At 37.1% G+C, this 16,938-nt stretch overlaps 1 protein-coding gene across 1 annotated transcript in view; it reads left to right on the forward strand.

Moving 5' to 3' along the window:
- ADGRV1 (adhesion G protein-coupled receptor V1) overlaps positions 1-16,938 on the forward strand; it is a 537,422-nt gene that overhangs the window by 150,111 nt on the left and 370,373 nt on the right. The window contains exons 53-59 of the mRNA XM_068981126.1: positions 1,858-2,004; positions 4,546-4,801; positions 6,294-6,496; positions 7,931-8,107; positions 8,468-8,647; positions 10,576-10,755; positions 14,049-14,213. Of these exons, the coding sequence (XP_068837227.1) occupies positions 1,858-2,004; positions 4,546-4,801; positions 6,294-6,496; positions 7,931-8,107; positions 8,468-8,647; positions 10,576-10,755; positions 14,049-14,213 (1,308 nt within the window). The remainder of the gene's footprint in view (positions 1-1,857; positions 2,005-4,545; positions 4,802-6,293; positions 6,497-7,930; positions 8,108-8,467; positions 8,648-10,575; positions 10,756-14,048; positions 14,214-16,938) is intronic.

The raw sequence follows: 16,938 nt of genomic DNA on the forward strand, positions 1-16,938 counted from the left end.
TGGGGAATCCCAGGGACGGAGGAGCCTGCTAGGCTACGGTCCATGGGGTCGCAGAGTTGGACATGACTGAAGCCGTTTAGCACCCATACCTGCAAGAGCATGAGAGCACACATACCACTTTCTCTGCAGCTTTCCCTGAACCAGAAAAGTGCCTGCACACAGTCGGTGCTTCCTGTGAACCTGTCATTATGAGGGAGAGGAAACAGAAGACTCCCATGGGCTTCTCAGGGTCTTATACAAGTTTGGAGGATGGAGCTGTAGCTCCTGGGGCAGGAACCCACATGCTCTGCCGCTCAGCTTCATCCTCTCCCCTCAAGTCATGCTGCAGCTGGGGAGTCTATTGTGTTCCTCAACTGCCTAAGCATAGACCTCTGTTTGTGAAACTTGTTTCATAATTGTTTCAGAGCTATCAAATCACTGTGGTGTGATCCTTGCCAACAGACAGAATCCTAGGTTTCTTCAGTCCACTCAGTCAAGTTCCTCAGTACTGGCCTCTTGTGTCTGGACAACCTCATTCCAAGATGGGACTTAAGAAGATGTTGACCATTTCTTGACTATTTTCTGGCTATATTAAATCCTCATTTTACCAATCCTTGTTAATAGACGGCGTAAAACCAGAGAGAGGCTTCTCTTTTGAAACGGCATTTTCTTTATTTTTTTTAAAAAGCATTGTCTTTTGTGAAGAAATTATACGCATATTTCAAAATCAAAGCACTTTCTGTAGGAATGTTTGATTGCCTTGAGCAGGATTTTATTACTGTGTAATATCTGTAACAGTGTGTTGAGATGCTGTGTAAAATGTTGCCATAGGGTTGGATATCTTCTCAAATTAGCATTCTAACTAGAAGCTTTCATAAACTTAAATGAAATTTCTTAATTCATTTGAGAAATTAATGGGGTAGTTTTTTTTTCAGATTTAGTAAAGAAACAAGAAAAACCTTACTGGGAAGATTTTTAAAAGTCTTTGTATTCTTTGTATTCTGTCTGTATTTCCTATGGAGGAAGCAGGGCTATTGTAAGAAGAGATTTTTTGGAGTATTAATTTTGAGGAAAAGTTTGTTAAATGGCCGCAATAGAAGTTGTGGGCCTTGGGCAGAGAAAGTTCCAGTCAGAGAGATGCAGAAATCAGTTTGGAACAAAGGAAAGAGGCTCAGAAGTATAGGTGAGCTGAGGAGTAAGGGGTTCTAACAGGAGGGAGAGGGATCGTTCTGGCAGGAAAAACAGTTGTAAAGAGCATGGGCTAAGAATGGAACATCGTCCGCGGGAACGTCACAGCCTGTAGAAATGTTTCAGAGGATATGAATGTAAGGATAGGAGACATTTGTCAATGATCAGAAAGGAGCTCCTGGGTTCTCATGATGTCATTACGTTTGGACAGGACCTTGCGGACCATTTGGACCAAACACTTATTACAATCAGGAAGCAAAGACCTGGAAGGATTGCCAGAGCTTAATGTAGGGGAGGAAGAGGCTTCTCTGTTCTGCTGACTTCCCTATGACATTGCTGTTCTACAAGCCGCTTACATGCTGTGTATACTGTTTATAAAAATGAGCATGCTTTCTGAGTATAAAAATGATATATGTGTTTTGAGGAAAATTTGAAAAATATAGAGCTGGAGAAAAAAAGCTATAAAATTAACATTTTCATTTACTTTAACTTAGTCTTTTACTTATTCAGACTCACATGTTTTAAAGTACAGTCATGGTCATTCTACATTACCATTTTTAAAATTATTGTTTTTTTTTTACTTAATATGTTGCTGAGTACTGTGAATTTTGCAAATGCATGCTATCATGAAATAAAAGTCTGCTTAGATAATTTCAAATAGCTCTCTGTGACTTCCTGTGTATTTTCCAGAATTCATTATATAAGCAAGTGGAAGAAATGGAGCAAGATAGCCTAGTAACCTTGAATGTGGAACGCTTAAAAGGAACATATGGTCGTATAACTGTAGCATGGGAAGCTGACGGAAGTATTAGTGATATATTTCCTACCTCAGGAGTGGTATGTAATTTAAAACATTACAGGAAAGTCACTTTTAAATTGTGGTTACTCTTGATACATGGGACCAAACCCTGCCCTGTGGGTGAAGTATTTGAGTTTGACCATGTCATCACTGGATTCCTCCTAATCACCATAGAGAGGGCTACACATGGGTTAGTTTTATTGTAGTGATTCTTCCTTTTTGCCCCTGTAATATCAAAACTATCCTTAAAAGCACTATCCCTTTTGAAATTCAGTCCACTCGTCAGCCAGATTATGGGTGTATTACACTGTCAGAAAGATAAAACCAATGCATCTGGGGCTGGAAATGTGGTTTTGAGATGTGGGTAGAATAAAAGCTAAAAATAGAGAACAAGCATGTGTGAAATAGCCAGGTGTATGGAAAAATAGACCGGAGTTGTGTCGTCAGTAGTTGTTGAGTTTCCTATTTTCCAGCTTGAGGGAGGGGATGTGATACTGGCAGCCCTGATTTAACGATCCTTGGTCTCAGATCATCTTCTGTTTTGGGGCATACGTGTGTGTTCAGTTGCATCTAACTACCTGCAACCACCTGGACCGTAGCTCGCGAGGCTTCTCTGTCCATGGGACTTCCCAAGCAATAATACTGGAGTGGGTTTCCATTCCCTTCTCCAGGGGATCTTCCCAACGCAGGGATCAAACCTGTGTCTCCTGCATCTCCTACATTAGCAGGTGAATTCTTTACCACCGAGCCACCTGGGAAGCCCTTTGGGGGATAACCTTGGGTACAATAGTGTGCTGCAGCTGAAGACAGTTCCCATGAGAAATATAGAAGCTGTTATTGCCAATAGCTGCAGGATAGGTACATAAGTCACAGGAAGGGGTCTGGGAGAGTATCACATTATGTACTGTTGGAGGGTAGTAGACATTCATGACACAAGTTTGAGGATGGACTCAGAATGGGCCAAAGAAGTAGGCAACTCACAAAAAGAGGGTTCAAGGGGCTTTTGGCTCCTCATTGGAGGATGGCTTGTTTCCTTGACTTGTCTTGGGTTTCATAGATTACTCATGTGTATTTTGCCCAAGTGTTTCTCTGAAGAGTGCTTTTAAAAGACCTCTCGTGGAATTTTCTCTAAACAGGGTAGGTGTTTATTCTGGTTCATCATTTCTAGATTTCTGTATCATTGGAAAGATGATTGGAGCAAAGTGTGTTAAGAATATTATGGCAAGTTTTATTGCAGTGAATATGTATTCAAACTACCAAAAACTTAAAGTTGTATTTCTCAGGTTCTGAATTATATTTCCCCAATTAGTATTTCTCATGTAAGCATAATTAAAATGATTTCTAATTTAAATGCCTAAAAGAGTATCTTTAAATGTAGACTGTAGTTTGGATGAGAAGTATTTTATCCAAAGGGGAGTAAATTCTGTAAAGGGTCAGATAGTAAATACTTTAGACATTAGGGCCTGTATGGTCTTTTCTCCAGCTGTTAGCTTTGCCTTTGTAGCACAACAGCAGGAATAGACAATATGTGATCAAATGAGCTTTTCTGTTTGCCAGTAAAACTTGATTTCTAAAAAATGCATTTGACCAAAGGGCAGTAGTTTTCTTACTTCTGATTTTATTAATAAAGCTATTGAGTTTATATCCTGAAGTGCTGAAGAGCCTTCTCTAGGTGGAGAGATGAGTGCCAGCAAAATAGGCTTGTAATGCTCATTTAAATAGTTGTAAATAGTTGTAAATAGATTGTATCCCTATTAATAAGTAAGTGTTAGTTGCTCAGTCTTGTCTGACTCTTTGGGACCCTGTGGACTGTAGCCCGCCAGGCTCCTCTGTCCATAGAATTTCCCTGGCAAGAATACTGGACTGGGATGCTATTTCCTTCTCCAGGGAAACTTATCGACTCAGGGACTGAACCTGAGTCTCCTGCCTTGCAGGTGGATTCTTTACTATCTGAGCCACCAGGGAAGTCCTGTGTCCTTATTACTAGAGAATAAAGTCTGAGGTGGGGAACAAAGAGAAATGACATTCAAGAAACAGACAGAAGCCCTATCAGAAAGGACTTCAGGTGCCTTTTAGCAAATTCAGTTTTGAATCTTCAAATAATGGAGACACAGGAGAGAGCTTCTCTGATTTGTATCTCTGTCTTTCTACGTCTATTTTGGCTGAATCATTGTTAAATAATACATTCAAAGTTTAAGCAAGGGAAGTAGCATTCCTAGCAAAAATTTTGTAGAGGAAGATATTTAATGTTTATAGATTTTATATATGGTACCTAGGATTTTATACCTAAATTTTCAGAGATAGAGAGAGAATGAAATCAGTGTTTCATTAAGAATGTAGGTTCCAGGACAGGACAGTTTGGCTACATGATTTATTAGCTTAAGTTTTAGTAGTGGTTTACTTTTTCTTTTTCCTAAAAATCTTCTCTTTCTCATGTGAAAGGCATTTGATTGATTTGTAGGATCACATGTTGTTGCTTATTTAAGATATGGTCAGTATTAAAAGATAATCTAACCTTTGATATTCTTACTGCACAGTGATAACTAAATAAATAAAATCCTCTTTCTTTAAAATTTTAGATTTCATTTTCTGAAGGCCAGGCACTGTCTACAATTACTCTGACTGTTCTTGCTGATGATCTACCAGAATTGTCAGAGATTGTCATTGTAACACTCATCCATATTATCACAGAAGGGGTTGAGGACCCATCAAAAGGTGCTACTATTGATCAGAAAAGAAACAAGTCTGTGATAACCACTCTGCCCAATGACTCACCTTATGGCTTGTTTGGCTGGCATGCTGAGTCTCTCTTCATTAAAGTAGCAGAGCCTAAAGGTAAATCTTGTTAGATATTTTCAGGTTCTCATAAGTTTTATTGAATAGTTTAATATTTACTGGGGATATACATTTCTTTTTGTGTGATATTTTTCAGTTCGACAGGTCATAATCCTTTTTACTTTTTATTTGTCTTTATTAAATTGTCTGGTCATGTCATCAGTCAGTGATATGGCTGTATGAAATGCTTTTACTTTTGAGATATTACTGTCATAATCGAAATATTAATGTTTTAGTAAATCGTTGTAGTAGAAATGTTTGGTTTTTATTTTACTTTCTCTTTTTCATTTTTAATCTGTCTGTTCTCTTTTCTTGCTCAGTTTCTCCTGTATAGATTTTCAATAGTTACAGAAAACAATCAACAGTACAGGGAAGTTTATGTGGTACTTGAGATGTTAATTATTAAACCCAAAGCAATAATTAGAATAATATTTTTCTGTGAAGTATGAGTCATCAGTTTCTATTTCCCTGTTTCCTTTGAGTTTCATGTTGACATTTTTGCCTGACTATTTGTATAAATTGTAGAATAAATAGATTTTTATAGATAAAGGTCATTTGACTTATTTAAATAAAAGGTTAAATATAATATGTATGTGTTGGGTTGGTCAGAATGTTTGTTTGGGTTTTTTCATAAGACAGTACAGAAGAATATGAATGAATCTTTTGGCCATCTCAGTATTAATATGCTATCTGAAGGTTCTAAAATTTTCAAGTAGAAACAGACATCTTTAAAGGACCTTTCATTTAAATAGCTGATGGAGACAAATGACATGTAATTATTCACATAGGTCTTTATATGTCTGTATATATGGGAACAGAAATAGTAGCTTTAAAATAAAATGATCTGTTCACTTATCCATTCAGCAACCATAGCACCTAGTAAGTACCAGAAATCATGCTACATGTTTTGGAAGAAAAGACATGGTATTCAGTCATTAGAAACTCAGAGACTGGTAGGGGAAGATTGACGTGCTTTTTTTTTTTTCATTTTTAGCAAATTAGATTTTAAAAATCTAAGAAGTGAAATAGGTGCTGTGAGATACTTTGAGCTCTGTGATAGCCACCTTTAAGAACAAACTTGCTCTTTTAATAATGAGTCATTAAATGACTGTGTGTGTTTAATTTTTCATTTTTGAAGAATCTTCTTAGCATCTGTCATTAGCCCCTCTGCTCATCCTCCAGGTATGCACTTTCTTAGTATTTTCAGCAATTTCTGTTAATGGGCATGCCATGTGCAGCATAGGAGAGTGAGAGAGACCCAGAAGTGAGGGTTTAAAACTGGGAATTAATACCGGCAGTCTATGGTGATTTTAGCACAACTCTGGTGACTGGTTGGGAAGAGCACAAAATATTCCTTGGGAGTATACATTGCCTTTGTTTGTCTTTCTTTACCTGTCCAGAAGATACAGTCAGAACACTCCACCCTAAGTGCTTAGAATAGCATCAACAGCTATTAGAAAGTTTACTTACTTGAGGCACGTCTGTCTCATAGAGAACGTCACCGCTCTTCAGTTACAAATCGTTCGAGATAAAGGATTACTTGGAGACATAGCCATTCAGTTGGTAGCTAAACCCAATTTCTTACTGCACATCAATAATCAAGCCACTGAGAATGAAGATTATGTGCTACAAGAAACAATGATAATAATGAAAGAAAACATAAAAGAAACTTACGTCAAAGTTGCCATTTTGCCGGTGAGTCTAGGCTTCAATGGGTATGATATGATAATAAAGGAAAATGAAGATAAAAGATAAAAATGTGATGCTCTTAAAGGTAAAATCTTTAAAAAATATACTTGTAAAATATTAGATGTAAGTACTCTAATGCTCCCACTCACCCTAATATTTAATATGTGTGCGAAGTCACTCAGTCATGTCTGGGTCTTTGCAGCACTATAGTCCACCAGGCTCCTCTGTGGAAATTTCCAGGCAAGAATACTGGAGTTGGTTGTTACTTCCTTCTCCAGGGGATCTTCCCGACCTAGGGACTGAAGCTATGTCTCCAGCATCTCCTATTTTGCAGGCAGGTGGATTCTTTACCACTGAGCCACCAGGGAAGCCCCTAATATTTAATAATAAATGAATATTTTATAATTTAAAGATAAAAATAACAAATGTATTCATTTTTTATATTTATTTTTGAACTGGAATATTGTTGGAATGAACTTTGAAGCCTTGAATTTGGATTGATTATATGTCTGGTTAGATCCTGTCTTCTGTTGGTTTGTTAGTTGTTTTCAACTAATGACTGAATGAATGAAATGCCCAAGCTCATCTGGCTATTTTGATTATTGGTTTCATATGATCATTTGAATTAAGATTAGTCTTCAGATGGATTAGATCATTCTCTTTCTCTCCTTTGTCTAAGGAGAATGTGTATACACTTTGTATATACATCTGTAATGAAGCAAAGGAAACTGAAATTGGTTAATAGTGTTATCACCAACATATAATTAAATATTATCTTTATATATTGTGTAATGTATAATATTAATTGTAATCATATTGTTGAGTGAATATAATATTGTATAATATAGTGTTATTGATAGTGGTATTCATGGTATTAGATCATAGTGACTTCTGGAGAGGACATTCTGGAAAGACATGAGGGATAGAACAGAGATTTCCTTTCATTTTCACTAGGTATTCTATCTTTTGAAATCTTTTATTGCCTATTGAAAAATAAGATAATTTTTAAATAGTTAATTAAAATATAAGATTATAATTAGATTTTTTAAAGTGTAGAACTTTCGATTTTAAGATGTATGAAGCATTTACCACCTTCTCCTAAACTGAGGGAATGTCATGTATATAGAACATATTTAATAGGATGTGGTCAAAATTGTAGGATAGATTTTTTTTTTTAATTTATTTTACTTGCTGATGAGTATGTGGCTTCCATTGGGTAACATCACCCATATGCTTGAATATCCCTTGAGATTCTGAGATTGTCAATAGGAATGTATTAAAACATAAAAAAGGAATATTTTTGTGTGTGTGTGGTAGAGCAGCCTATTCCTGTGGATGTCATTTTTTACTGAAAAATATTGCATTTCTAATGCAAATTGAATGTATTTTAAAAAATAAAACCCCGTCTGTCTCTCTTCTCCCTTGGTTCTTGGCACCTAGGATGATGTTCCTGAGCTGGAGGAAGGGTTTATTGTCAACATCACGGAGGTGCGCCTGGTGAACTCTGACTTCTCTGCAGGACAGCCCAGTGTGCGAAGGCCGGGGCTGGAAATGGCTGAGATAATGATTGAAGAAAATGATGATCCCAGAGGAATTTTTAAGTTCCACATTACCAGAGTGAGATGAACTTTAACATATTTATAGTAATACAAAAGCTTGTACCTGCTGATTGGGCCAGTGTCCTGTATTTTCTGAAAAATAATTGACTTTTATTGTAGATATTAATAAATATCTCAAAGTTTTTCTTATAGACTAATTCTTAAGCTCTCTTTGAGCTAGACCAAGGGATTAAGCAAGTTTAGTTACAATACATTTAAATGTAAGAATTCTAAAGACTGAATATGCTTACTTATATCCAGCTATTAATTTGAAGAATAAAGTATAAGAACTAGTAGTAGAGATAATAAATTTAGATAGTGATGAGTTGTAAGAGTTACTTTTGTTTTGCATTTTAACTTACATATTCTTTACTTAAAGGATGTTGCAGTTATTACTGCCTATGAGGTGCCTCCACCCATGAATGTTCTTCAAGTTCCTGTAGTTCGGCTGGCTGGAAGCTTTGGGGAAGTAAAGGTTTATTGGAAAGCAACAGTGGATAGTGCTGGCCTGGAAGATTTTAAGCCGTCTCATGGGATTCTTGACTTTGCAGATAGACAAGTATGCTAGTCACAGATATATTAGCATTTTTTGGTTGTACTTCAGACATTTTATAGGCATCTACCAAATGAACGCGCAGTGGTGATGGCTAAATGTATAATATTCTAAATTCCCATGTCAGGCTAACAGAGATATTGTTAGTTAATGTATAATTAATTAATGGACATGGAGAGAGGATATAAATAAGCAAGAATCACACCCTTTCTGAGGTTTCCCACCTTGTATTCTATTTTAAATAAAGTTATAAAAGGATAATAATTGGCTTAGAGGTACCTAAGAATGTATAAAACATTGCCTGATGAACCAGACTATTCCCATGAATTTTATGTTTTTTATTCTGTTTATTTCTTAATGTTTATAAATATAAATATTTATTTAGGATTTGCACCAAAAGTGTATATATTTATTACTAAAGATATTTATTATGTACATTTATTGTTATCCAACAACTTTTTTTTTTTAACAATTAAAAAATACTAAAGTGATAGAATAGGAGCACAGTAGTTAAAACTGGAAAAAACCAGTATTCTAGATTTGGGTCAACCAATGCTAAAAATTATAAAATATTCCTTAAGATTTGTAAGCTTGTGAACTGGGCATTTTGCAATATGTAAGCATAAGATGTTTTCATAAATTTTTAAATCAGTAAGTGGAAAAAGCATGTGAACAATCATGAAAACGTTAGTAACTTCAAAGAGCAGTATCGATTTACGTGCAGTCCGATTTTGCCTACACACATATGCGTCGTGTACATGAACTTACTAGTTGCCCTTGGGGGATAGTAAGTACTGCTAAAAGATAAGCATGCAGGTCTAGAGTTTCCTGCACATAAAGGTCTGCTGTTCATATTTGAAATCATGAGATTTTAGCAATTTTGGACTATGAAACATTTTCCACTAAGAGGAAGGGAAATGTAGATTTTGCATTAAAAGTAGAAACAAGTTGACTTTTGTTGAGGTGGCTTTCTAACTTTTTTTATCAGTAGCTTATTCTTCTCGAAAAGTTGAAGTCCCATCACTTAGCATCCTTCGGATCATCATTGTTCTTAAATTTAACATCCTGTAGGGCAAGTATTCTGTGTTCCACAGCATTGACCAGGCGCAGGCATTTTGATCAGCTTGTATTTTAGCATTTGATTTTGTTCAAGTCTCAGTTTTCCTGAGTATGACATCCAGGTTTTTCATTTTCTCTGTCATTATATTAAAGGTGGTTTTAGGTAGGAGAACCATTTCTTGATAAATGTCTATGTCATTTCCCTCTGGGATACAAAAAAGGATTTTAAATATGGACATAAAGCTGGAATATTTTTGTGACCAATAGTTATATTATAAGCTGGATCAAATTATAAGTTATAAAATCTTTTAACATAGAGCCAGACAGATGAATAAACCCCTAATCACAAACTTCTAATAATAGAATTTGGATTTTCTCCTTCTTGTCTTTTTCCCTATATTACAAGAACAATAATTTGAAACCAAAGGGATTTACTTTAGTTGCAGAAGATAATAATAATTTATGAGGTACGGTTTTATATCAGGTCATATTAATACTAAATATACTAAAATTTTTGTTTGTGCAATGGCTATTTGAACCTGCATGACATTTAAAATAGGTTTTGTTCGAGAATAAAACTTCATTGTTTTTTTGAATCTGTAGCTATATTTTATTATGTATATAATTTCCTTTATTTTGGAAACAGTGAACTGAAACCTTTTGACTTTGAAATACTATAAATATATGACTTTAAAATAATATTATGAATACAGCAGGTAAAAATGCCTGCTTTTTTCTTTGGTACTGTGTTTCTAAATTGCAACTAAAAATGTTTGCCATCAAAAATTAGTATCACATTCTACCCTTCCTGCCTCTCCCCCTCCTTCTTCTTTCTCTCCCTCCCTCTTTCCTTTCTTCCTTCTTTTCTTTTATAGGTTATGGCAGTGATAGAAATCACCATAATTGATGATGATGAATTTGAGCTCATGGAGATATTCAATATTTCCTTAATCAAGGTGGCTGGAGGTGGCAGACTTGGCGATGATGTTGTGGTAACTGTTGTTATTCCACAAAATGACTCTCCATTTGGAGTATTTGGATTTGAAGAAAAGACTGTAAGTGAAATACATCAGGGGGTGCGGGGTGCTTTTCTCTAGGCTCATTTTTTATTTCATTTATAGTAGAAAGGTAATTTTCTTTTTTTCTAGATTTCACTACTCTTTACTTAAAGCTTCTTTTCTCAAGGCTCTTTTGAGTTGACTGTTGAAGTAGGGGCCAGTCCTCTAACCTAGGCAGTTTCATAGTAATGAGAGCTCTTAGTATTAAGCAGTTAAAAAGGAAAACACATTTCCATTATTGGGTGTGACAGACCACGAGGTACTTTTGTCTAGATATTCTGTTCTCTACCTGCTCTGCTACCAGACTGCCATCCTTGTTACAAGGAAAGATTCTGTTACATTCTGACCCCAGGATGGTTTGGCTGCAGAGAGATTTATATTCCTCACCTCTTGGGTCTTCTATCTTGATTTATATTGAACAAAACACTACAATCACCCCTGACTGGTGTTTTCTTGTATTTCTTCTCTCTCCCCTCTTACCTCCCCTTAACTGCCTGCTTTCAAGGCCTACAAGAGTGAGCCCAATTATTATTGGTTCAGCCCCTGAGAGAGAAAAGCTTTGACTAGTACTAAATTATCTCTACACCTTAAATATAAAATAAAGTGTATCATAATTATTGACATAATGATTACATCATAATTACTATGACTTTATCTTTCAAAGGAAGTTTCGAGATGAAACAGCCATGTGAATCTTTAGATAATTTTTATGTACAACAACTTTTCTGGCTCCTGTGTCACCATTCCCTTTATTTTGTCACTTATAGATAATCAGCAATTCACCTTAGATCATTTGAAATAGTAGCAAATAGTTCTAATGCTTATTATCTTTACTGTTCTTTGGCTGCAAGGCTAGAACTACGGCTTGCACCACAATTTAGATAGACACTAGTAACTGCCTAATTATTTGATCATTGAAATTTCAACTTCATAAGAAAATGGAAACTATAAAAGAACAAAGTACTTCTGTTGCTGTAGTCTCATGACACTCTTCCCTGAGAAAGGAATGAGTGGAAGTAAGTGTTTTGTAAAGGGTGGAAGAGTCACACGAGAGTATCCGTGAGTGTTTTGCAGGCAGCCTAAGAAGTCTGGGAAATATAAAAGGTATAAAGAAAACAATAGCCATAATATTACTGCTCTAAGGTAGATATCATTAGTATTGATTATATTTCCATCCAGGCCTTCTTTGCATATATGCAGAGTAGTGGTATATATGAATATGCAATTTATTTTTATAAAATGTATGCAGTGTGCTAAAAATGTATTCTCTATTAGCTTCCAAGGTTAGATTATAAATGTTCAGGGTTTAAGTAGTCCAGCCTCCAGTTGATGAAACCTTATAATAATGTTTTTACTTTTCACTTTGTCACACTTTTGGACTTAGCTGTTGGGGAGTGTATTTACGAGTTTCTCTCACTTTTTGAGAAAATGAAGAGTTCCACTATTATTCATAAAAAATGTCTTATTTATTCATTTTATTTTAGCAGCAGTTGTAAAGTTTACTGCAAAACCTTAGTGTACCCTTGATCTGGGAACTACTGTCTTACTATAATAGCCTCAGATTTCCAACTTGTCTTATTATCTAAAAGTAGGATCTAAGGTGCCCAAACTCTTGTTGTGAGGAATGAGTTGTTATATGTAAAGCATATATAATTGGGCTTTACCCTCAATAGGTGTCAGTTGCTATTTTACTTGTTGATAATAATAGCAGTAGCTTGTTGCTCACCCTTTGTGGCTCCTTTCCTTATATCTTATCTTTTTTTTCAGCCAGACGCTCTTGATAACATGGAATTGATATTTTAATATGTATCGATAAGATACAGTATTTTGTGCACATAGTGAATATTCTGGTAGCATTATTTGGTGATACTGATTAGATTCAGAACCGAAAAACCCTGAAACACAATTATTGGTATTAATCTGTCAAAATTAATAAGCTGCTCCTGGGACAATGTGCTAAATATACCAAAGCCCTGGGTAAAGCAGAGACTTATGGAAATACACTTGTGAAGCTGAAACTAGAATGTTACTATTTATAGAAACGAAAAGGACTTATACATGCAGTTTGTTAATAATGGATTTATTTTTCTTACTCACTTAACTCTTATTTGATATTTTTGGTCTCTGAGGACTGGTATGAACAACAGTCAGTGTGGAATCAAATTATCAGAACCAAATCTCAGATTCCTTTTCTCCAAATATATGTATATCTTTGGCTCTCAGATTTCTTAGTTTTTGTGAGGTTTAAATAAGGTAAGGTGAAAATGTTAGTTGCTCAGTCGTGTCTGACTCTTTGCAACCCCATGGACTGTAGCCCCCCAGGCTCCTCTGTCCATGGAATCCTCCAAGGAAGAATACTGGAGTGGGTAGCCATTCCCTTCTCCAGGGGCTCTTCCAAATCCAGGGATTGAACCTGGGTCTCCTGCAGGCAGATTCTTTACTGTCTGAGCCACTGGGAAGGCCCATAGTATGTGTAAGAAGGTTCCTCCATCCATGGGGTTCTCCAGGCAAGAGTACTGGAGTGGCTTGCCATTTCCTTCTCCAGGGGATCTTCCTGATGCAAGGATCAAACCCGGGTCTCACATTGTAGGTGGACGCTTTACTGTCTGAGCCATTGGGAACGTCCCAAAAAACATCATTTGGCTCCAAATCTCTACTCTTGGCACCAATGCAAAATGTCATAAAAAAACCAAAACCAAATAGGTGTCTTTCTTGAGAATTGAAGGTGTTGTGCCATATTGTTGTATTTACATAGCAAATGCATGGAATAGGCTCAGTTTGGACTTTGCTTCACAGAGTCAATATATATAATTCATATTAGGTCTGTATTATGTGGGGAGTGTTACTGCCATAAAAAGAATCCCCAAATCATAGTTCCTTAATAGTTTATTTCTTCTTTATGCCAAAGTCCTACGTTGCTCTTCCGAGTTGGGATCTTATGAATACCTCTTCTCCTACTGGCATCTCAGGCACTAGACTCTCCATCTGTGACTCTGCCTCCTCTAGTCACCCAGCAAACAGAGACAGAGGGGATATGGAGATTGTGTGGGAAACTGATGGCCAGGCTATGATTAGCAGGCTCTGCCTGTATTTTTTGGGCCAGATATTCAGTAACAGTCTCCACCTAATTGCAAAAGAGGTTAGGAAATGCCAAGTAGCTGAGTGTCTAGGATAAAAAGAGAATGGGATTTGGTGAAGCATTTTTTTTTTTTCTGCCATGTGATTGTATTATAACATGCCATGAATAAAACTCTAGATTCGGAAATTGCGGTTGATTTTCTCTTTTTCAGGTAATGGTAGATGAATCCCTTTTGTCTGATGACCCTGATTCATACGTGACATTGACAGTTGTCCGGTCCCCAGGAGGTAAAGGAGCTGTCCGACTTCAGTGGACCATAGATGACATGGCTAAGGATGACCTCAGTCCTTTAAGTGGGACGCTTCATTTTGATGAGGTATAGTCATTGTCAGGATGCCTGCAGTTTTTCTTTAATTTGTCTTTGATGTTCTTTTCCATAGTATTGCTTATAAATTCATTTGATATTAACAGTATTCACTATGTCTGGAATTTTTTGAAATCATATGCACCGTGGGAAAATTACACACATACACACCCCTAAATGTCTGAAATGAAATTTAGTTTCGACACTGCCTATATCCAACCATTAAAACTACTCTGCTGTCCACATTGCCTCCCCTGATTGAGGGCAAAATCAGTCAAGCAAGCCGGACATCCAGCTGTCATCCCCATCTCCATCTGTCCTGTAACTCTTGCATATATTTGACAACCAAGATTGGTCAGTTTTCCCTTTTAAATACCCTTTCTATCCTCCTACACTGTCATGGTTGTGACAGTCGATGCCTCCATCATTTCTCCTTGGGTAATCTTTTAACTGATGGTCTCACTCCAGATCTTTTTTCTGTCCATTATCTGTGCCTCTGATTTTTTTTTTTTTCATTCAGTTGGTCAGTCATGTCCAACTCTGTGTGACCCCATGGACAGCAGCACGCCAGGTTTCCCTGTCTTTCTTGCTCAAACTCATGTCTCTTGAGTCGGTGATGCCATCCAACTATCTCGTGCTTTCTTGTCCCTTTCTCCTCCTGCCTTTCTGAAAGGAAGATCTTGTTTTGCCATCTCCTGCTTAAAATGATCCATGATGTCTTTTTACCCTTAGAAATTTCGGCTCTAAAGCATGGAACACAGAGCCTCTCGGAAGGAATCCTGGCTGTACCTTCTTCCCAGTTAATCCGAGCACAGGGTTTCAGTGAATCCATTCTAACTAGAGCCAACTAGTAGTTATCAGCCAGACTCTGAGGTCTTTTGTCCTGGAAGGAGGGATGGCAAAGTGAAAGAGAATTGACAGGCTGATTCTTAAACCTTTATGGAGATGTAAAAGACCAAGAATAGCAAGAACCTCACAAAGAAGGATGGAGGCTGGCCTTCCCCAACTAAATTTAAGATAGTATGTATCAAAGGTAAATGCGATAGTATGATTGGCTTTTGGATAGACAAGAAAACTAAAGAAACTGGGGAGTCTGGATTTATCAGTCTTTCATGGTTTTTACTTTCCTGTTCGCATAAATCATTCCTAAATTCATAACAATGAAAACAAAAGGGAATTAGTTAAAACCCAGAAAAACTGTAGAATTGGTGGATACGTTTTTTAAAAAGCAACAAAAAGTAGTCTCACAGGATAAGACCAAGTAAGAAAGAACTGTTAAAAGAGAAAGCATAAAATTTTAAGAGATTATTTTGTATGCTGCTGCTGCTGCTAAGTCACTTCAGTCGTGTCTGACTTTGTGCGACCCCATAGACGGCAGCCCACCAGGCTCCGCCGTCCCTGAGATTCTCCAGGCAAGAACACTGGAGTGGGTTGCCATTTCCTTCTCCAATGCGTGAAAGTGAAGTCACTCAGTCATGTCTGACTCTTAGTAACCCCGTAGACTGCAGCCTACCAGGCTCCTCTGTCCATGGGATTTTCTAGGTAAGAGTACTGGAATGGGGTGCCATTGCCTTCTCTGTTACTTTGTATAGATCTAGACAAATAAATGTAAATGCATATATGAAATTGATTCTAATAGATATATAGTAGATGTAGAAAGTCTAAGCAGGTGAATTTCTGTAAACGAAATAAAAAATAAAAGAGTAGAAGGTCCCCGAGGTGGTTTTCTAAAAGAAAACTGACCATACATTTAAAGATAAGATAATTCCAGTGAAACATAGTCTATTTTTTTTTTTGGCCTAGTGGCCTTTTATGAGAGCTTTCAACACCAAGCAACACAGAAGCAAATCCTTTTTTTTTCTTTCAATTTTCTAATTGGTGATTGGGCTTCCCTGGTGGCTCAGCTAGTAAAGAATCCATCTGCAGTGTGGGAGACCTGGGTTTGATCCCTGGGTTGGGAAGGGAGAAGGGAATGGCTACCCACTGCAGTATTCTGGCCTGGAAAATTCCATGGACTGTATAGTCCATGGAGTCAGTGATGCCCTCTGGCAATCCATCTGCCACTTGGGACATTCTGCCGCCTTTTTTGAGGTATTGGTTTCTCTAATGGAATTGGATGTCAGATGTCACAGATGTTTCAACCACTCACGTCTTAGATTCTGATGTGTGATGGCCCAGGAGACCTCTCAGTTACATGCCCTAGCCTTCTGTTAAATCCTCACTTGGCATGAGAAGAATTTAGAGATTACTTTGAAATTTCTTTGGAGATTTCACATAGTAATAATGAGCAGTCAGTTTTCAGTTACCGGATTCTAATCACTAGATCTGCTTCCCAGATGATTAGAAAGGTTGTCTGATGTTAGCAGGATATTCATGCCAAAGTGGCAAATTGTCTGATCTTTCCCCCAGGGAATAAGGCCATCCTTGTTCAGAGTACTGAACACCAGGAGGGATAAGCTTGTGGGTGACCCTGGATTTGACTCCCTCCATCTTGTTCTTTGCTTCACAGTCTGGTGCGTTTCATTTACTTCTGCATAACAGTTTTGTTGTTCTTGGATATTCAGCTCTGACATACCTATATCTCCACTCTTAACAAATGGCTGTGTAGCTAGGCACACAGTTCACCTAGTTGACAGTGTGTGCAAAGTAGAGGGGTGAGTGCCATGGGCGGAGTTCCTCACGCTGGCCCCCGGCATGGCAGGTGAGGGTGGTTTACTGTATTCCAGGAAGTTTAGAT

This window comes from Capricornis sumatraensis, chromosome 9, assembly GCF_032405125.1.
Source record: "Capricornis sumatraensis isolate serow.1 chromosome 9, serow.2, whole genome shotgun sequence".
Taxonomy (NCBI): Eukaryota; Metazoa; Chordata; class Mammalia; order Artiodactyla; family Bovidae; genus Capricornis; species Capricornis sumatraensis.